This window comes from Megalobrama amblycephala, linkage group LG20 (assembly GCF_018812025.1).
Source record: "Megalobrama amblycephala isolate DHTTF-2021 linkage group LG20, ASM1881202v1, whole genome shotgun sequence".
In the NCBI taxonomy this organism is placed as follows: domain Eukaryota; kingdom Metazoa; phylum Chordata; class Actinopteri; order Cypriniformes; family Xenocyprididae; genus Megalobrama; species Megalobrama amblycephala.
The window spans coordinates 25,794,883-25,818,049 of record NC_063063.1 but is presented as its reverse complement, the minus strand read 5'-3'; the positions used below and the strand labels follow the sequence as shown (position 1 = coordinate 25,818,049).

Sequence of the window (23,167 nt, the reverse complement as noted above, 5' to 3'; positions counted from 1 at the left end):
ATGTCACAATATTACTGTTTAGTGTATTTTTTATTTAAAAAAAACACAATAGACTTCTTTACTTAAAAAAAAATCTTACAAACCCTAAACTTTTGAACAATAGTGTATATAGCTGTACTCTATCTATATAAGTTGCTTTGAAGTGACACATATAGTATTGTTGTCAAAATCACAATTTTCGAAACTCTTCTTAAGGCAAATAGTAATTTTAAATGCAACTAGGCAGGCACTATTTAGTCTCCTTTAAGGTCATTTTTTTATTTCTGTCTCCACTGTAAAGTCTGTTTTTAGAGTAAAACCAAAAAGCCTGAACAGGATGTTCTCAAAAATCCAACAACAGTCCTATTTATTTGAAAATGTTTATCCTGTGCCTTTGTCTGTTGTTGTTTTTTTTCTTTCCCTGAAGTGCACATGTGGAGGTCAAAACCCTCTCTCTCTCTCTCTCCCGCAGAACCGCCTCAGTTTGTAAAGGAACCAGAGAAACACATCACAGCTGAGATGGAGAAAGTGGTGGACATTCCCTGCCAGGCCAGAGGTGAGACACCTGACATCTCATCCTAAAGAGGTTTTTCGAGCACCAAGTAATCTTTTCTTACTGACAGCAACATGCTGCACAAAGCATCCACAGCAAAAACAGAACAAGAGGTTTAATTTACAGCTGTATGGAACATGATTTTGGATCAATGAGATTCTACTGTGGGCGGAGCTACTCAATAAAGTAGTTTGAATTGCAGATAGTTCAAAAAATTTCAGATTAACATGGAAAAGTTGTTTATATATAAATATATACATATATACACACAGGCATGAAAAAGTATGTGAACCCCTTGTAGAATCTGTGAAAATGAGAATTATTTTAATAAAATAAGAGGGATAATAAAAAATGCATGTTATTTTTTGTTTAGTACTGTCTTACTGAGTAAGATATTTTACATAAAAGATGTTTGCATTTAGTTCACAAGACAAAACAATAGCTGAATTTATTAAAATAACCCCATTCATAAGTATGTGAACCATTGATTCTCAATACTGTGTGTGGTTACCCGGATGATCTATGACTGTTTTTTTGTTTTGTGATGGTTGTTCATGAGTCTCTTGTTTGTTCTGAGCAGTTAAACTGAGCTCTGTTCTTCAGAAAATTCCTCCAGGTCCTGCAGATTCATCAGTTTTCAAGCATTTTTGCATATTTGAACCCTTTCCAGCAGTGACTGTAGGATTTTGAGATCTGTGTTTTCATACTGAGGACAACTGAGGGACTCAAACTCAACTATTAAAAAAGTTTCAAACATTCACTGATGCTCCAGAAGGAAACACGATGCATTAAGAGTCGGGTGTGAAAACTTCTGAACAGGATGAAGATGTCACATTTTTTCTTATTTTGTTTAAATATCATTGTTTTTCATTTAGTACTGCCCTTCGAAACCAACAGAAGATACTTGCATGTTTCCCGGCAGAAAAATTAAGTACAATTTACCTCGATATTTGAATTCAAAAGTTTTCACCCCTCGGCTCTTAATGCATCGTGTTTCCTTCTGGAGCATCAGTGAATGTTTGAACCTTTTTTAATAGTTGAGTTTGAGTCCCTCAGTTGTCCTCAGTGTGAAAAGATGAATCTCAGAATCATACAGCCACTGCTGGAAAGGCTTCAAATATACAAAAATGCTTGAAAACTGATGAATCTGCAGGAGCTGGAGGAATTTTCTGAAGAACAGAGCTCAGTTTAACTGCTCAGAACAAACAAGAGACTCATGAACAACCATCACAAAACAAAAAAACAGTCATAGATCATTCGGGTAACCACACACAGTATTGAGAATCAATGGTTCACATACTTATAAATGGGGTTATTTTAATAAATTCAGCTATTGTTTTGTCTTGTGAACTAAATGCAAACATCTTTTATGTAAAATATCTTACTCAGGACAGTACTAAAACAAAAAATAACATGCATTTTTTTATTATCCCTCTTATTTTATTAAAATAATTCTCATTTTCACAGATTCTGCAAGGGGTTCACATACTTTTTCATCCCACTGTATGTATATATATATATTAAATTAATTATGATTAAATAATTCATTTTTATATATTTAATTAAATAGAATAAACAATCAAGGTTTTTTTTTTAAGGTTTTAAGGTTTTTTTTCATATTTATCATTCAGCTTTATCTATACCTATTCATGTCAGGTGTTCCTCAGCCTGATATCGTGTGGTACAAGGACGCAGTACCCATAAGCCCAGTGAAGACCCCGCGCTACAGAGTGCTGGCAGGGGGTAGTCTCCAGGTTAATGGCCTTCTGCCTGATGACACCGGAATGTTCCAGTGCTTCGCCCGCAACCAGGCTGGAGAGGTGCAGACCAACACCTATCTCGCTGTTACGAGTGAGTTCATCCATCCGCCCCTCTCTCCGGATTACACCTTTCCTCTTTCTGCCTCTCGTGCTCTCATACACTGATGCACAAATACATGTGGACATTTATTTCCTGTGCTTCTCTCTGTCTGTCTCTTTCTCTTGCAATCAGAAAGGCTTTTGCCATACCAACAATGCCTTTCTTTCTTCCAGTCTTCATTTTCTCTTGTGCTGCTGATATGCTTTTTTTGTCGCCGTGCTAAGGCTGTGATTAATACCCTGTTGTGAGGAAGAGTTAGCGAGAGAGAGAGACCGACAGAGAGACAGGGAGAGATAAAGAGGCTTTTATAGAGGACTGACTGAGCTTATCTTGCCGCTCAGAGACACATAGAGCTCGCTAAAAAGCTAAACACCAAATCTAGCTAATATTTACCTCTGCTTACAATGAACACAGATATTGGGTTTGGACGGTACTGAAGTTAAAGGGATCGTTTATTCAAAATGAAAATCTTGTCATCATTTACATCACATTTATGTAATTCCAAACCTGTATGACTTACTTCCTCATGTGGAGAACAAAAGAAATGTCTCAGTGTTGTTTTGGACCCCATTTGACTTTGTTTGAACAAAAATACTTCTTCAAAGTATCATTTGTGTTCCCCAGAAAAAAGTAAGTCATACAGGTTTGGAACAATTTAAGGTTATGTAAATTTTTGGGTGAACTATCCCTTTAAAGGGGTCATGAACTGCGTTGTTTTATTGTTTTATAATGCTTCCTGGGGTGCACTTATAATGTTAGTATGCTTTTTACATAAAAAATTGTCATAATTTAGAAATAAAGGGCATTTTTCCTACCCTTATTTTAGCCCTCTTATTTAAACGCTCTGTTTTAAGGGGTGTGTCTTCTGTGAGACTTCAGTATACGCCCACCACTGTGATTGGCTAACATCTTTGCATATGAAAATTACTCTCTTGAAAACTTCTATCACGTTTTTACTATTAAAGCTCTCAAGGTTAACTAATCGTGATAAGTGTTGTTCGCATTACATTTAGATCTATGGCATTATATTTAGATTGTGGCATGAAAGGTTGCAGTGATGAACATTGTTGTAGCCAATCACAGACATGTTGTTGAGCGCATGAAAGCAGTGATCTCGTCATTGCAACTCAATTTCTGCACACTAACGAATGCTTTTAACATAACTAACAGTGCAAACATGATGTAACTAAGAGATTTGTTGAATAAAACAGGAGTTTTTGCGCGAGTCCAGAATTCAGTCACTGATAAACTTGCACTGTTATATTGACAGCTTCAGTCCGCGCAGTTTGATTGACAGCTCCTGCGATTGTAAAGGGAGCGTTCTTTGATCGCTTTCTTTATATAATTTAATCACTTTTAAATAACAGATTATTTGCATCCTACTAAGAGAAACAATGTGAAGTTGACAGTTTAGTCACTGGTTTGATTTACTGACACATAGACAAAGAACATCTGACTGTACATGAATCATTACATATGAGATCAGGCATTAGAATTAACACAGTTACTTACATGTTGTTGCATTACTGCCGAGTCCATATCGTAAAAGTCTGTTTGCAAAGCCTGTGCTGAAATGCAATTAATTTATCAAAGAATCCACAGTGAAATACTGAATACAAATAAATAAAGCTCAACTGAGACATTGTTGAAAATAAATAACCATATTCCTAGCATTAGGGTCCTTTGAAAGGTAATGTTATTTTTAGTCCTGTATCGCTCTTATCTCCTCGTCATCTCACTAACATGCCAGTGGGTGGGGCTAACGTTGCAATGATGAAGTAGGCATTGATTTCTTCTGTGGAGGTGGCGTTTCACTTGTCATAGATTCATAGAGACGAGTCGTTCGCTGGGCCTGGTGTCAATAAAAGCTTTTATTGGACTAACAAGGAAGTTTTCAGTTCTGAAACTTACATGATATTCTTATAGTTCAGTGTTCTCTTATATATTAAAAGCTCAAAGAAAAGTTGATTTCTCAATTCATAACCCCTTTAAGTATTAGCCTTCCCTTTCCCTTATCAACCAGGCTGTAAGGAACTGTTTGTACGCCCACCTCCAAAATCCCAATTTATCTTGCCTGTCTACATTTCCCAGTGAATTGTTTTTCTTCTGTTGTTCAACTTTTCGTTTCATACCTGCTTTCATTCCGTTGTTTTCTTTACTTGTTTGGTTTCTAAGCCAAGCTTTGATCCGTGTGAATCGAGTTTTGTGTGATTTTCCCAGCGCTTACGAATGCGAGGAAGTGTTTGAACGTGTGTGTGTGCCGTTGTACGTCTTTGTTTCTCATGCGGTTGGTGTGCTCCTCTCACAGGTATAGCTCCGAACATCACAGCAGGACCATCCGACAGCACTGTGATTGACGGCATGTCAGTTATCCTGCACTGTGAGACCTCAGGAGCGCCCCGTCCTGCCATCACCTGGCAGAAAGGTGAAGAACACATCCCTCATTGTCTACTCTCACTCATTTCCAAAGAACCACTACAAAGTGTCAGTTTCCAGGCTGCACTTCACCCCAGTGCCTCTCTGTTCCTCTGCTTTACCTGCTCTGCCTGGTTATTTTCTGACACTATATTTACTGTTTTGCTGCAATGCCGTCTTCACGTATTATACTGTTCAGATGTCATCAGACATTAAAATGATTGTGTGATTTGACATAGGCTACAATTATGTAAATTTTGTTTTATATATGCACAATGTAAAAACAGCAATATTGTGAAATATTATTACAATTTTAATAACCGTTTTGGATTTTAATATATTTTATAATGTAATTTATTGCAGTGATGGCAAAGCTGAATTTTCAGCATCATTACTCCAGTATTCAGTGTCACATGATCCTTCAGAAATCATTCTAAATACTGATTTGGTTGTCAACTTTGATCAATTATTATTGGTGCTCATGTATTAATAAACGGTCTTATTAATTTCAAAAAGTTTTTTTTGTGTAATTTTTGTGTAAACTGGGATACATTTTTTCAAAATTATTAAATGAATAGAAAGTTCAATAAATAACATTTATTTGAAATACATAGAAATCTTTTATAACATTATACATGTCTTTACTGTCACTTTTAGTCAATTTAATGCATCTTTGGAATAAAAGTATAATTAATTTTAGAAATATTAATTTAGTATACTTTTTTTAATGTTTCCCCAAAATTTTTATTGGTAGTGCATCATGGTTTCCACAAAATTATTAATTGTTTTCACCATTGATAATAAGAAATGTTTCTTGAGCAGCATATTAGAATGATTTTTGAAGGATCATGTGACACTGAAGACTGGAGTAATGATGCTGAAAATTCAGCTTTTCCATCACAGGAATAAATTACATTTTAAAATGTATTTAAATAGAAAAGTTGTATAGTAATACATTTTCACAATATGGTTTTACTGCATTTTTGATAAAATAAATGCAGCTTTGGTGAGCATAAGAGACATCTTTCAGAAACATTATTATTCCAAACTTTTGTATATTAAAGAAATAATCCACTCATGGTTGTACATTACTGTGATTTTACCACAGTAAAAGGGTGTTGTTAGGCATGACACAAATACCTATAATAACAACTTTCCTTAATATCCAAACTACTCATTAAAAATCATTGTAGAAGCTACAAATACATTTTTAACCAGAACCATCAGAAATGTACTGTAAGATATTGGTTGCCACAAAATTATGATTCTGTAAGGAAACAATTGTATGGAAGACTGACAAATTAGAGGAGCATGTCCGTCCCCAGAACTGCTTTACATTTCACGTTAGAGCAAATGGAAAGAAAACAAGCTTGCTTGTGGCTTTAAAGGATTAGTTCACCCAAAAATGAAAGTTATGTCATTGTTTACTCATCCTTCTGTTGTTCCAAACCCATATGACTTTTTCTGTGGATCGCAAAAGAAGTTTTGAAGAATTGTTTTGGTCCCTCTTGTCCATAAAATTAGAATAAATGGAAACCAAGGCTGTCAAGCTTCAAAAAGGATGCAAAAGCAGTATAAAATGTATAAGTTCTCTGATACCATACAATAGCTTTGTGTGAGCTGCATACCCACATTTATAACTTTTTTCCATTAAAAAATCTTGACATTTGCAATGGTTGTACTTTGTGTCTTTGTGAAAGAGTAGCAATGTCTGATTCAAATCTTTTCAATGAATTGGTCACATCTCATTGAAAGAGAAGGTTACAGGTGCATAATGACTTAAATTTCAGTCAGTTTCTCACACAAAACTATTGTATATGACTTCTGAAGACTTAGAATATACAACATGAGTCATATTGACCACCTTTATTATACTTTTATGGTGCTTTTTATGTTCTTTCTGAGGCTTAAAACCTTCAGTACCCATAGGGACTAATTGCATGGAAAGAAACAACCAGTATAATTCGCCTTTTGTGTTCCACAAACCATAGAAAGTCATACAGGTTTGGAACGACATGAGGGTAAATACTTTACCAGAGCTGTATTTGGGTTCAAACTAACATCAGAATGTGTATCATAAATGCAGGTTCAATAAAGTAAAAAAAAAAAAAAAAGATATATAATTATATATATTTATATATAATATAATATAATATAATATAATTATTATATCTAACATAAAAGTTGTTTATAATATGTTAATATATATTATTAGATTTTAATATATAAATATAATAATATATACACATTATATATATATATATATATATATATATATATATATATATATATATATATATATATACACACACATATTATGTAAACAAACTTTTGTTAGATATGATTAATCGCAATTAATCGATTTGACAGCACTAAATGTAATATAATATAATATAATATAATATAATAATTAGTGCTGTCAAATCGATTAATCATGATTAATCACATCTAACATAAATGTTGTTTACATAATATGTTAGTATATATATATATATATATATATATATATATATATATATATATATATATATATATATATATATAATAATATATACACACATATAATATATATATAATATACAAACACATATATTATGTAAACAAACTTTTGTTAGATATGATTAATCACAATTAATTGATTTGACAGCACTAAATACAATAATAATATAATATTAAGTTAAAAAAAATCTAATTCGTTTTTAATTGTTTTTATTAAAATAAAATTCCTTATATTTTTGTTATAAGTTTTCTGTTCATCATATAACTTGGTTCACTAATATACAGTAGATGCCAAATGATGTGCGGTTACCATTTTATTTTTACTATTTTATAACTATTTTATATCATATGTATTTATATGTGTGTGACTTCGGCAGGAGAACGAGTGCTGGCAAGCGGCTCGGTTCAGCTACCGCGGTTCACTCTCCTGGAGTCAGGAAGTTTACTCATAAGCCCCTCCCACATATCGGACGCCGGCACCTACACCTGCATGGCCAGCAACTCCCGTGGCATAGACGAGGCCTCGGCTGATCTCGTGGTCTGGGGTGAGTGTGTTTGTGTTTTGAAGTGTATAGATCAGAGGCTATCTTTTTACTTTATGATGTCCGTGTTCAAGTGTGTTTGCATGTTTGTGTCTTACACCTGTGCACATACTGATGTGCATTTACTTGGTTCCACCTTACAGCACGTACACGCATCACTAATCCACCTCAGGATCAGAGCGTCATCAAAGGAACAAAAGCCACCATGACCTGCGGTGTGACGCATGACCCCAGCGTCTCAGTCAGGTGCGGCCCACATACACTTGACTGCAAATAAATGTTGTAAACACAGAATGTTTTGCATTTTTTTAAACTATTTTTTTTTTTTGTGATAAAGTAATTAAAGCCATGTGGGTGGGGGAAATACTAACCAGCTACATGTTTACTTTATTTGAAGAAAATATGAATATTTCACCTTCAAAATGACATGAAGGACACTGCTATGTAGTTGCCTAGTGGTACTAAATGGATTTTTGTGTGTTGCTATGAAATTGTTAGACTGTTATTAGGACGCTAGAGTGTTCAGGATGCTTTTTAGGGTATTACTAGGTGGATGCAATAGTGTTATGGGTGGTTGCTAGGGCATTATTGATGGAGGCTAGAGTGTTATGGATAGTTTTTAGAGTGTTACTAGGTGAATGCTAGAGTGATCCTGGTGGTTGCTAGGGCATTACTTGATGGATGCTAGAGTGTTATGGGTGGTTACTAGGGTGTTACTAGGTGAATGCTAGAGTGATCCTGGTGGTTGCTAGGGCATTACTTGATGGATGCTAGAGTGTTATGGGTGGTTACTAGGGTGTTACTAGGTGAATGCTAAAGTGATCCTGGTGGTTGCTAGGGCATTACATGATGGATGCTAGAGTGTTATGGGTGGTTACTAGGGTGTTACTAGGTGAATGTTAGTGTGATCCTGGTGGTTGCTAGGGCATTTCTTGGTGGATGCTAGTGTTTTGGGTGGTTACTAAGGTGTTACTAGGTGAATGCTAGAGTGATCCTGGTGGTTGCTAGGGCATTTCTTGATGGATGCTAGAGTTTTATGGGCGGTTACTAGGGTGTTACTGGTAGTTGCAAGGGTGTTATTATGATGATGCTAGAGTGTTCTAGGTGGTTGCTAGGGTGTTACTTGGTGGATGCCACAGTGTTTTGGGCGGTTGTTATGGGTGTGCTGGTTGATTGCTAGGCCATTACTATGTGGATGCTTGAGTGTTTTGAGTGGTTGCTAGTCCGTTACTAGGTGGATGCTAGAGTGTTTTGGGTGATTACTAGGTTGTTATCAGGTAAATTCTAGAGTGTTCCTGGTGGTTGCAAGGGTGTTATTATGATGATGTTAGAGTGTTCTGAGTGGTTGCTAGGGTGTTACAAAGTGGATGCCAGAGTGTTCTGGGTGGTTGCTAAGATGTTTGGGTGGTTGTAGTTCTGTTCTGTAATGTCACTCAAATATAGCGGGATTCAGGGAAGCTTTGCGGTAACATTGCCATTTTGTTTTCTTGTCTTTCAGCAATGTCAAGCAATGGAGCACTCAGGAATATCCTAGTAGGAATATCCCACTGCTGACATTGAGCAGAATGCAGGAGTTGTTAAAATTCCTTACCCTGAGTATGAGCAATAGTGACGCATGCTTTAGCAATATCATAGCCAGCCATGTTTCAAACCATTCAAATCCCAATGGATAAAATCGTCTGACATTAATGACTCCACACCAGCGTGAAATCATGAGCCATTACATTATCTCAACATTTACAACTACCGTATAGATCCCCAGAATCCTTTGAAAATCCCTTGAATCTCGTTGCTCACAGTTGAAAGTCTGCAGCCTCAACCATCCTCCATTAAGCCAGACCAGCATCAAAGAGTGATTTGAAGGCAAGATTCAGACTGAACTTCACTTAGTGACGATTTTTAGTTGTTTTCAGCTGATTCAGTGATGTCAGGCTCCCTCTGTCTTCGCTTCCATTTCTTTCTGTCCTCCGCAACCTCCTTCCGAACACCCGTGGAGGCTTTTCGCTTATTTTGTAAAGAATGAGGGATGAGAAGGAGGTGTAATTGTGTTGGATGGAACCAGTAATTGATAGCAGCAGTAAAAGGATTTCCAACAAGCCAGGCCATGATGCAATTAATCACGAGTGTTTGTGAATGCGTATCTGTTTCCAGCGTGTGTGTGAGAGTCTTATCGATTACGCAGAGGTCGGACACATCTGTTAGAAGCTTCTGATGACCTTGGATGTTCCCTGAACACTGTGCAGTGTCTTTGTGATGAATGTAATATGTAGAGCTGCTCAGTTAAATACACTGTTTCATACACAAAGGTGTCATGTGGTAACTACATTTGCCAGACCAGTGGCACAAAGGAACGATTGCTTTACTGACAATGAAGTGATGCAATAAATCATTGTCATGCTCTCTCTCTCTCTCTCTCTATTCTAAACTATTTTTAGTTTAATTTGCTGTTCAATATTAGATTTTAGTTTAACTTTAATTTGTATTTGAAGACATCAAGGCTGTTACTAAGTGGATGCTAGAGTGTTATGGCTGGTCGTTAGATATTTTATTTTTGGCGTTTACTCAGAATGTGTGCTCTGCATTTCACCCATCCAAGTGCACCCACAGCAGTGAGTATTGAATACACACACACCGTGAACACACGTCAGGAGATTGTTGTTTTTTTGCTACAGCACCCAGGGAGTGATTGGGGGTTAGGTGCCTTGCTCAAGGGCACCTCAGTTGTGGGTAATGAGAGTGGAAGAGAGAGCTGTTCATTCTCTCCCCCCACCTACATTTCCACCTACAAGTCGGAGAGAAAGGGGGGCGGGAAAGGACCAAGTCAGGATCATAGACTGTAAAAAAGAAGGATAGCATATCTCCTCTTCCTTCCACTGTAGAAAATGAAGCCAAAAGATCCCAGTAACGGTCATTGCTGATTACATCGTTCGGGGCCCGAGTCTGTGCAGTAGTGTTCCTCAGGTGGAGCCACGTGAGCGCCCATTTTCCGACTCCCACAGACTCAATCACAAGCACAGCTGTCGATCATGATGTTACACCCCTTTTAACAGCATCAAAAAACTAAAACTAAAACCAAACTTATTGGGAAAACGAACACTTTAACACAGGTCTGCATGATGAGTACTTCATAAAATTACAGAAAATATCTTTGGAAAAAAATTCTTTGCAATGTAATTGGATTATTTAGTTTGGCTCACAACCCATTCAGTTACATGGAGAGGGCAGGGTTTAAGACCTATACTGCAGCCAGCCACCAGGGGGCATTCGAAAAACGTTTGGCTTCACTTTTCAGGTCTTGTGCGTCACACTTGGTCGGGACTTGAACTCAGGTTGCCCGAAGCACAACTGGCGCTACATGTCAGAGCACTGCCCACTAACCATCGGCTCTGACTTGCTGCTAGAGTTTAACAAGATTGATGCTAGAACTGGGTGGTTGCTAGGGTGTTACTAGATGGATGCTATAACATTTTGGGTGATTGCTAGGATGTTGTTGGTGGTTGCTAGACCAATAATGGGTGGATGCTAGAGTGTTCTTGGTGGTTGCTATAGTTTTACAAGAGTGATGCTAGAGCTGGGTGGTTGCTAGGGTGTTACTAGATGGATGCTACAACATTTTGGGTGATTGCTAGGATATTGTTGGTGGTTGCTAGACCAATAATGGGTGGATGCTAGAGTGTTCTTGGTGGTTGCTATAGTTTTACAAGATTGATGCTAGAACTGGGTGGTTGCTAGGGTGTTACTAGATGGATGCTACAACATTTTGGGTGATTGCTAGGATGTTGTTGGTGGTTGCTAGACCAATAATGGGTGGATGCTAGAGTGTTCTTGGTGGTTGCTATAGTTTTACAAGAGTGATGCTAGAGCTGGGTGGTTGCTAGGGTGTTACTAGATGGATGCTACAACATTTTGGGTGATTGCTAGGATATTGTTGGTGGTTGCTAGACCAATAATGGGTGGATGCTAGAGTGTTCTTGGTGGTTGCTATAGTTTTACAAGAGTGATGCTAGAATTGGGTGGTTGCTAGGGTGTTACTAGATGGATGCTATAACATTTTGGGTGATTGCTAGGATGTTGTTGGTGGTTGTTAGACCAATAATGGGTGGATGCTAGAGTGTTCTTGGTGGTTGCTATAGTTTTACAAGAGTGATGCTAGAACTGGGTGGTTGCTAGGGTGTTACTAGATGGATGCTACAACATTTTGGGTGATTGCTAGGATGTTGTTGGTGGTTGTTAGACCAATAATGGGTGGATGCTAGAGTGTTCTTGATGGTTGCTATAGTTTTACAAGAGTGATGCTAGAGCTGGGTGATTGCTAGGATGTTCTGGGTGGTTGCTAGGCTGTAACTAGGTGGATACCATAGTCTTCTGAGTTATTGCTTGGCTGTTACCTGGTGGATGCTAGGATATTCTGGGTGGTAGCAAGGGTTTTACTAAAAAGATGCTAGAGTGTTGTGGTTTCTAGTAGGGCTGCATGATTTATCGCACGATATGAAAAATAACATTGAAATAGTGCTTAAACATGATTCTTAGTGCGATTATGAAATTGCAAAGGATGTGCTTATTTTTTTATGCGCAGCTTTTCAGTGATCTATGGCTTATAATGTACATTTGAAAAGGCAACATGCGTCAAACATCCTTCCAGACATGAGAAGCATTTATTAACATCTTGTACACCAAAATACAACATTTAATAACATGTTTTTACTCCAAACTCTGTGCAAGAGCGCCCTCTGGCTTTCAGATGGAGAAGCATTTACTTTTGATCACAGAGCCGTACATCTCTGACAAGCTGCACATAAAATAATCACAGCCTTTGCCAAATCGTGTGCGGTTTAATCGTGATAAATCGTGCAGCCCTTGTTTCTAGGTCTTTATTAGGTGGTTGCTTGTAGTGATTTCTAAGAAATTTTAAAAAGAGGGAAGCACCACTATTAACATTAACATTGCAAAATTTTCACAATCAAATCCAGATGGATCAAATCAACTCCTGCTGTACAATATTTCCTTAATTTTCTGCTTTGCTGAGAAATTTCACATTATGTTGTCTGTATTTTAATTACATTTTACAAAATACAATTTAAGTTTGTATTTTAATGACAGAATAAAAAAAGCTACGTATACACTGTAATGGTCTTGAAATGAACTGATATCTGTAGACTTATTGGTTTATGTTTTTATGTTGTTTGTGTGTACTTTCAGGTTTGTTTGGGAGAAGGACGGTCAGGTGATCTTCCCTCTGTCTCTGCCTCGACTGCGACTGGATGTCAATGGAACTCTGCACATCTCTCAGACCTGGTCAGGTGACATCGGCACATACACCTGCAGAGTGACATCAGTGGGCGGCAATGATTCCCGCAGCGCACACTTACGCGTGAGGTCAGAGATGAAAACTCTCTCCCATCATCCTCTCTGCTCTGTTCCCTATCCACACAGTCCTTCATCTCTTCTGATCATTTCTTTTTGATTTGTTCTCTCTCCTGCACTGTGAATCGTACCTCATTCAGTTTTTCAATATCCCTGTTCATCACCTGCACTCATTCGGTTTCTTTTTTTCGGTCTCGTTGCCTCCATTTTTTAATTTAATAGCATAGTAGTTATTGTCTGCTCTCATTTTTTTCTTTCTGTTCATATCATTTTTTTTTAACGTGTTTTGATTCACCTTGTCTTTTTTTTTTTCCATGATTGATGGGTAATCACGTCGTTTTAAACTCATTCTTTCATTTCCACATTTCTCCACTGTCAAACATTGCCGTTCTCTTTTTAAACTCTTCTTTAATATAAATTCTATTTTATATTTAAAGTATATGTTGCATTTACAGGGGCTGAAACTTGATGATACAGTCAATTGTGTTGTTAAAACTAGTCAACTAGATAGCATGTAACATGAATAGTTCTAAATGGCAACCTGCATTGACCTTAGTTTTGTAGAATAACCCATTTATGTACTTGTTTTATTTAGACATTAGACATTGAGTGCTCATTTAATGGCCCTGAAAAGTAAAGACTATCTCACGCTCTCTTCTTCTTAAATAACATATTACCCACAGGCAGTTGCCTCATGCCCCTGAGAACCCCACCGCAGCGTTAAGCACCACAGAGAAGAGAGCCATAAACCTGACGTGGGCCAAACCTTTTGATGGGAACAGCCCTCTTATTCGCTACATTCTGGAAGTGTCTGAAAACAGTGAGTAGACCTCAAATGTGGATCATTAATCTTGGGCAAGTTACCTTGTTATGAATTTCACTGATGATGTTCTGAAAGTCATAATAATGTTAAATAGAGTAAATTATATTATTATTATTATTATTATTATTATCATCAAAATAATTTGTTTATATTAATAACACCAATAATTATTATTATTTAATTATAATAATTAATGTAATTATTATTATGTACTATAAAAAAACACTTGTTTATATTATTATTATTATTATTATTATTATTATTAATAAAATAATATGAATAAAATATTAATAAAATGATTTTGTTTATCATATTAATAACATAAATATCAATGATAGTATTTATTATTATTATTAATATAAACAAAATTAATTTGTTTATATTATTATTAATAAAATAATATGAATAAAATATTAATAACATTATTTTGTTTATTATAATAACATAAACATCAATGATAGTATTTTTTTATTATTATTATTATTATTTAAATAATATTATCACAGTAATTTATTTATAATAATACTAATAATAATAATAATTATTATTAATACTATTATTATTATTATTAAAATAATATTATTAATACAATTATTTTGTTTATAATAATAACAACGTAAGCATCAGTGATATTATTTATTATTATTAAAATAATATTCAAAACAAAATTCAATAGTTTATATTATTATTATTTAAATATGATTAAAATAATTTATTTATAATAATACTTATTATTATAAATATTATTATTATTATTATTATTATTATTATTAATAACTAATTTTGTTATTAAAATATTTTATTAAAAATAATAACCAATAGCAATATTTAAAATGTATAATAGTATTATTTATTATAGGGTTTAAGGTTTAGCAAATATCAAAAAAAAAAAAAAAAAAAAAAAAAAAAACATGAAAAAGTTATTGATGCTACTTTATAGGTTCTTCTTATTCTATGTTTGTGTTCTTCAGGTTTTTTTAAAGCACCACTAAAGAGAAACTTGAAAGGCTCTTCTGTGGCTTCATAGGACCTTAAGTAAATTGTATATGCAAAACCTCTTTTTTAATCTTTAAGAATGTTGGTTTAGCTCATTATGTGTCCTTCATTATCTGCTCTACACAGACGCTCCTTGGACGGTCCTGTTGGCCAACATTGAGCCAGAGTCGACTGCTGTAACGGTCAACGGGTTGATCCCGGCACGCTCGTACCAGTTCCGCCTGTGTGCCGTCAACGACGTTGGCAAGGGCCAGTTCAGCAAGGAGACTGACCGGTGAGCTGATCATAGGGTCCTAAAGCCTGTCGAGTATCATAGCTGTGCCCTGTCTGACCATAAAGATAACTCTATCACTCTGTCACAGCATGTGAAAATTGCCTGTGCTCTCATGGGACAGTGACTATGGGAGGATTTATCTGTCTGAACGCTCTGTGTATACGGCAATATTTTTCTTGGATGTGTTTATGTGTGTCAGTGTACCTTCCAAGGATCAGTGCAATCAAAGCCCTCAGCATGTAAAGAAAGCTTTTCGACACTTAAATTAGACATTCAGCAAATGCCCCCATCAGAACGGACACAAATCCCTCTGGTTCTCCTGAGGTTTGAGACAAACCTCTTCTAGCCACGATAATCCCATCTCAGAATTTACAGGATCAAACCAGCCTATATACAGTAAGAGAGAGATACAGAGAGATCATAGTACATCTCAGACAGTATATTGCAGAGACGGACCATTTGAATTTAGGAGAAAAAAAGTCTCGCCTTCCAAGTAAAAGAGCCAATTGTCAATCAGAAATGTCATCGCTTGCCTTTTACAACAGTTCTGAAAAATAAAAAAAACTCTTTTAGTTATTTTAGCCTAAAAAAACAAGTTTACAATACCATTCATGTCCTATTTTATTGCTGATTAGAAATATTATTAAAATGTACATTTTTGCAGCCCAAGATGGTTGTCGAGTGAACTGACTTTCCTTGACTTTGGCTACATCTACAGCTCCTGGTCTTATTTTACATTTTAGTGTATTGTATTTAGTGGTCAGTGCCAATATATCAGCTGATTTTTGCCATTTCTTAATATATATACATATATAATATATACATATATTATTTTTAATTTTTTTTGAGATAGTGTCGGAAGTAGGACATTTATTTTGACAGCGATGAAAATGTGTCCCTCGCGTCTGGAGTAGACACATTGTTTTGGTACTTGTGACATTTGAAGCAGAATCATATACTTTTCACAAACTTGTCCATGCTTAGTGAAGAACCATGCATATTCATTTATATTTTTACACGGTTTTACAATACTAAATTCTGATTCTTCAATCGCGCCATCTAGTGGTCTGTTACTACACAACAACATGCGCTACAACTGATAACTGATAACTTCAACTCATTTTGAGGTAATAAAATATGTAAAATTAATATTTGTGTTATAGACCTATTTTGTGTTTGCAAACAGCGATGACGTTTTTATGGGCGGAGCCTACCTGGTGGCAGAAAATAAAGCAATAAGCCCCAAGAAGCTCCGCTCCACGTCGTGCCTAACAACACCCATTAGCTGTTATAAATTCACTGTAAACCACGGCTTCACGGGGCTTATTGCTTTTATTAAACGGTTACCACACAATACAAATATTAAAGCCAAGAAAATATGTATCAATGCAACTTTCATGAAGTAAAATCACTAAAAACATTCCTTCCGCTGGAAAAACTAGTCCCTGACCACCATTAGATGGCGCCAAAGACTGTCTTTATGAGTGATTCAGTCAGTTGCGAGGACTTTTAATATTGAAAGGATCGAAACTTGTGAACACGGAACAAGACGCAACTGACAAATGTTTTTACTAGCGCTGTCAGTCACGGGGAAACCCATTAACTGTTAAAAGACAAGATATCACAGCGGACATTCAAACAGATTTTTTATGACCTAAAGGAAACCGCTCTTTCTAAATGCAGGTAACTCACTCTCATAATACTCTACTATAATACAGCAAGCTTAAATGAACAATATCAATAAGAACAAACATATAGCTACTAAGAGTGGTTGCTAAGGGTGTTGTGTAGTGATACACAGAATCATCGTGAATATTGACCAGAATCTAGGACTGGAACTAACCGTTTTATAATGATAGTTCTGCTGTAGCAGTCTGTGGAAGCCACAGAATAAAAGAATAAAAGTTAATTTCAAGTTTATATCTCATAATTCTGTGAGATATTTACCAGAATTGTGAATTATAAAGTCTGGGAGAACTGGGATATATAAACTTGCAAATGCAAGAAAAAGGTGAGATAAAAAATGTTATAGGCTATATTTAAAAATTATGTAAAATGTTATCGGTTTAAATATTATTTCATGCTGTAACTGATGTATGTATGTCCTCTATGAATTACATATACAAATATTATGTATACTTACTGTTTACATCAAATTCATGCTTTCATAGTAGACAAATTGCAGGTTTCACCAGTCTGTGAATTGCAACATAAACATCTGAGTTTGAGCTTCAAAGGGTGTCTTCAACAACGGTATTCTTTTAAAATGAAGACTATTTTTTTGCATTCAAATTCTGACATCCAAAGGCACAACAAAACATTTTTCTCTTATTCTGTGGATTTTGCACATTTTCCTCCACTTGCTACCGCTGTTTTTCTGCCACCACTAAGTGGTGCAAGTGACGTAACTGTCTGCTCTGAATTGGGCAAGTATCCGCATATTAAGCTGGACAATTCGCATTGGGGTCTTGTATCACCCTGAAGAAGTTTCTTTTGCATAACAATCTGCTGACTGTACACTATCCCTTAGACTTGCCACGCCACCTTTTTATAATTTCGGACCCCCCAGTTTGGGAACCACTGGCATCAGCCATCAAAAAATCCATATCGGTTGACCATTACTTGTGTTTACCTTCTCTCCTCCAGGGTCTCTCTTCCAGAAGAGCCGCCCAGCGCTCCGCCTCAGAATGTCATTGCCAGTGGCCGCACCAACCAGTCCATCATGATTCAGTGGCAGCCACCACCAGAAAGCCACCAAAATGGCATCCTGAGAGGGTACATCATCCGGTGAGACATGTTTACTCATGTCAGGGGTCTTATTGTTTTTTAAACCTTTAGTTTTTTTCTCTGTTTTACACTTATTTCACTCTCAATCTTTCATTGTATATTTTTCCAAGTCAACGCCAATATGACTCTTTCCCAGCTGGGCTAAATTCTCTTTCCCCACAGCAGGTTTGTGGGTAAATTTGATTGTATTGTATTATTTCAAGGCTACTCCAGGATTTGAGCACTTCAGGGCATTTTCCTCTCTGTCAGTGATGACAGTGAAATGGACTTTTTGTTCATTTATTTATATATTTTTCTCTGTTCATCACTGAGGAAAGCTGAAGGCCGTTTTTGATATTGCAAACCTTGGTCGCCCCATATGGTCCTCGGCTCAGCTCAAAGAAAACACGGAATGGCCTGACATTTCTAGAGTGGTTCTTTGTCGCCCTCTGTTGCTTATAGATGGTACTGCGGTACAAAAACCAAGCGACAGATCTGATTATGAAGAGTAGATGACAAGGTATATTTTTAGAGATGCTTATCAGAGCACCTTAGACAGGGTTATCTTGGGAAATTCTCTGATCTGTCAAAGCTCTCTGCCCGTTAAGATCAGAAGATCTCTGCATCTGTCCTTGACAGTAACAATATAGCCCTCTGCTAATCTCAGGTATCGCCTGACCGGTCTGCCTGTGGATATCCAGTATAAAAATATCTCTAACCCTGATGTCACCAACCTGCTGCTGGAGGATCTCATCATCTGGACTAATTATGAAATTGAGGTGGCGGCCTATAATGGAGCTGGACTGGGTGTTTACTGCCATAAGGTTACAGAGTGGACACTCCAGGGAGGTGAGGGTTTAGATCTGATCCGTTCATGTTGTTTTTTTTTGTTTGTTTTGTTTTTAATTGGAGTCTTCACATCACCTTACCATTCAGTAGTGAAAACAGACAACCCGCCCCCAACACTCCAAAAAAAAAAAAAAAACACCATAAAAGTAGTCCATATAACTTGTGCTCTAAATTCAAAGTCTTGTGAAGTCATACGATAGAGCAAACCAAAATATATATGTATTTATTTACTCAAAATAAAAGTTTGAGGTTACTGTGAACGGTTGTTGTTGTTGTTGAAAGAGCTGTGTTTAAATTCTTCAAAAAAAATCCCCTTTTGTTTTCCTTTTAAAAATGAAGTGTATGGGTTTGTAACGATATGAGGCATATTTGGATAATTATTCCCTTAATGTAACCTATAATTTGTGAAGACAAAACTAATGTATCTTTTTCGTCAGTTTTCTGGGGTTTAGCAGCTGAGATGTGTTACCAAAAATAGAAGTCTCATTTGTTTCCGTCTCTGTCTTCCTTTTTCCATTTTACCTGTCATCCAGTTCCCACCATCGCTCCAGGCAATGTGAAAGCAGAGCCCGTCAACTCCACCACTATACGCTTCACCTGGACAGCCCCGAACCCGCAGTTCATCAACGGCATCAACCAGGGCTACAAGGTAAACGCTGAAGGAATGAGAATAAATCTGCACTCAGACCTGAGCTGCTGAAAATGCATTAAACGCAGCTTTTATTTTTAGGTTTTTAAAAGTTTGTTGATGAGATTTCCTGCAAGGGTAGCCAAAGGTGTCTTTCAAACTCCCTACGCTCATTCCTTTGTTTTTGTTTTTGCTGAGAGATCCGGAATTGATCCTTCTGTCACTCTGGTTCTTTATAGCCAGACAGTCTCTGGAAAGAATTGTTTAGGACAATTACAAAATGTAGACAGTCAGCCGGACACATTAGTCTTAATAGCTTATTAGCCAGGTTTAGGCTCGGTCCCAGACAACAACAGCTGGGATTGGAGGGAATATTTGTCGGCAGGCTTTTTTTTTTCTCTCTCTCTCTCTCTCTGTGGACTCGTTTGAGAACAATCTTATAACTCTCATTCCCTCTTTAGTGCCCTCTGAGGAGAGTTTCAAGTGTCTATAAACTTTAAAATGCCAAATAATCCAATAGTATTGAGACAAAAGAGGAAATCTGTGACCATTCCACCATTCTCAGTGGGGAATTCACTTAGAATGAATCACGCTCAGTGATGGTGTTATTTGAATGCCATTATGCAAATTAGGTAATGGTGCAAACACACCCAAAAGTGGTTCACTCTTGCAGACCAGTTCTAGGTTATGGAGGATGCAGCATTTAGACTATTTTACTATTTTGTTTTATTATTATTTTACTTCACTGTTTTGATCCAGACATGAGAATCTCTTAAAAATACTAAAAAATAAGCTTAACTGAATCATCATATTGCTCTTTCCCAACATTTGATGAATTAAAGGATTAGTTCACTTCAGAATTAAAATTTCTTAATATTTTACTCACCCCCCATGTCATCCAAGATGTTTATGTCTTTCTTTCTTCAGTCGAAAAGAAATTAAGGTTTTTGAGGAAAATATTCCAGAATTTTTCTCCATATAGTGGACTTCACTGGGGTTCAACGGGTTGAAGGTCCAAATTGCAGTTTCAGTGCAGCTTCAAAGCGCTCTACACGATCCCAGATCCCGATCCCAGAAAATGTTCATTCTGAAGTCTAAAAGTATAAACAAATAAATATTAAAAAAGAAAATAGTTAATAATTACATTTAAAAAAAATTATAAAGTAAAAAAAATATATATGTATAAATAAACTTGATCACCCTCTATCTTTCTAGCTGTTAGCATGGGAGCCAGGAAAGGAAGATGAGATGACAGTAGTGACAGTTCGACCGAACTTCCAGGACAGCGTGCATGTAGGTCACATCACCGGCTTGAAGAAGTTCTCGGATTACTTCACCTCTGTGCTCTGCTTCACCACACCTGGAGATGGTCCTCGCAGCCCTCCACGACGCCTGCGCACACATGAAGACAGTGAGTGCTGTTCACACACACTTTACATTCTCACTTTACATCAGGGCTCGGAACGAAAGGAATGAAAACAAAAACCAGAAATGAACAAAATTTGAACAGGCACATAAAACAAAACCGCGTGTAATCGTTCTGAACAGAAACTCTTATTTGAAATAACCTTTAACTGGTTAATAATTTTATTTTATTATTCCTTTTAATATTTTAATTTGGCAGTCAACCAATCATGAATTCAAATAGTACAGCCTATGCAAAATGTGACGTTGACACATCCATTGTGAGTAAAATGTCCGCAAGTTGTGCACGTTCTGATTTTTCTGAGTTAGACACGTTCCTGTGTCAACATATTTTGTTGATCCTGGAACAACATACCTATCTGAAAACTCTGATTGGTTGATTGGAATGTGGTTTCAGGATCAACAAAGCTGTTGATCTAGGATCATGTTGCACTTGGTGAAATCAGGTTCTGCCTCAGGTGTCAAGTCATCATAGATAAGTCGCAATGGCAATGTGCTGGCATTAGCTTTTGGATCTCAGGAGATTTTCAGAAGATATGTCACCGTTAAAGCATTACATTTAAGTGAAAGTGAATGGCAGGTAATACCCAGGGTGTTGTGTGTTTGAAACCAGTGAAAATTGCAGGTTAGTGTAGAACCAGTACTATACTAAAAAAAAAAAAAAAATGTTAATAATTAAACACCATGTTGTCAAAGTTAGTATTGTGGCTTAATGTATTGTCAGACACTTGCATGTGTCATTATATTATTAACTTGCCAGCAGCCATATCACCCTGTAGCCCAAGACTGGTTGCCCACTGAAGCTAAGCAGGGCTGAGCCTGGTTAGTACCTGGATGGGAGACCTCCTGGGAAAACCAGGAGCTGCTGGAAAGGTGTTGGTAAGGCCAGCAGGGGGTGCTACCCTGTGGTCTGTGTGGGTCCTAACACCCCAGTATAGTGACGGGGACACTGTACTGTAGCAAGCACTGAGATACTGACTCTCTGTGGTCATTAAAAATCCCATGGCACTTCTCGTAAAGAGTAGGGGTGTAACCCCGGTGTCCTGGCCAAATTCCCTCTATAGGCCCTTACCAATCACGGCCTCCTAATAATCCCCATCCATTGGATTGGCTCTTTCACTCTCTCTCTCTCCTCTCCACCTACAGCTGGTGTGTGGTGAGCGCACTGGCGCCGTTGTACTGTGGCTGCCGTCGCATCATCCAAGTGGATGTGCACACTGGTGGTGTGAGGAGAGACCCCTGATATGATTGTAAAGCGCTTTGGGTGTACAGTTGTACATTGAAAGCGCATTAAATGCCTCATTATATTATTAACATTTTACCAAAATCATGCTCAAAAAGCTAAAATCCTGATTCTGCTTTTTGCTTTTAATTTTTAAGCCCTGCTTTACATGGTTATTGTTTACGGAAGAGGATAAGGACCAAGCAATAATAAAAAATAAAACCATCTCGAGATTAAAGTTGTTAAATTTTGAGAAAGAACTCATTAAATTTCGAGAAAAAAGTCAAAATAAAATGTTGAGAATAAACTCATTAAATTACGAGAAAAAACTCGTTAAATTTCGAGAAAAAAGTCGAGATAAAATGTTGAGAATAAACTTGTTAAATTACGAGAAAAAACTCGTTAAATTTCGAGAAAAAAGTCAAAATAAAATGTTGAGAATAAACTCATTAAATTACGAGAAAAAACTCGTTAAATTTCGAGAAAAAAGTCGAGATAAAATGTTGAGAATAAACTTGTTAAATTACGAGAAAAAACTTGTTAAATTTCGAGTAAAAAGTCGAGATAAAATGTTGAGAATAAACTCGTTAAATTACGAGAAAAAACTCGTTAAATTTCGAGGAAAAAGTCAAAATAAAATGTTGAGAATAAACTCATTAAATTACGAGAAAAAACTTGTTAAATTTCGAGAAAAAAGTTGAGATAAAATGTTGAGAATAAAGTCGTTAAATTACGAGAAAAAACTCGTTAAATTTCGAGAAAAAAGTCGATAAAATGTTGAGAATAAACTCGTTAAATTACGAGAAAAAAACTTGTTAAATTTCGAGAAAAAAGTCGAGATAAAATGTTGAGAATAAACTCGTTAAATTACGAGAAAAAACTCGTAAAATTTCGAGGAAAAAGTCGAGATAAAATGTTGAGAATAAACTCGTTAAATTACGAGAAAAAACTCGTTAAATTTCGAGGAAAAAA

The 23,167-nt window shown here is 36.4% G+C and overlaps 1 protein-coding gene and 1 pseudogene across 7 annotated transcripts in view; both read left to right on the top strand.

Annotated features, from left to right (window-relative positions):
• The window catches only part of sdk2b (sidekick cell adhesion molecule 2b), a 397,130-nt gene that overhangs the window by 329,182 nt on the left and 44,781 nt on the right, over positions 1–23,167 (top strand). For all 7 annotated transcript variants that reach the window (XM_048171159.1, XM_048171152.1, XM_048171156.1 and 4 more), the window contains exons 8-19: positions 452–535; positions 2,189–2,383; positions 4,701–4,817; positions 7,684–7,851; positions 7,992–8,094; positions 13,048–13,224; positions 13,896–14,032; positions 15,158–15,305; positions 17,952–18,092; positions 18,739–18,920; positions 19,454–19,569; positions 20,764–20,959. In XM_048171159.1, coding sequence (XP_048027116.1) covers positions 452–535; positions 2,189–2,383; positions 4,701–4,817; positions 7,684–7,851; positions 7,992–8,094; positions 13,048–13,224; positions 13,896–14,032; positions 15,158–15,305; positions 17,952–18,092; positions 18,739–18,920; positions 19,454–19,569; positions 20,764–20,959 — 1,764 coding nt within the window. The remainder of the gene's footprint in view (positions 1–451; positions 536–2,188; positions 2,384–4,700; positions 4,818–7,683; positions 7,852–7,991; positions 8,095–13,047; positions 13,225–13,895; positions 14,033–15,157; positions 15,306–17,951; positions 18,093–18,738; positions 18,921–19,453; positions 19,570–20,763; positions 20,960–23,167) is intronic.
• LOC125256062 lies at positions 21,729–21,844 on the top strand (annotated as a pseudogene).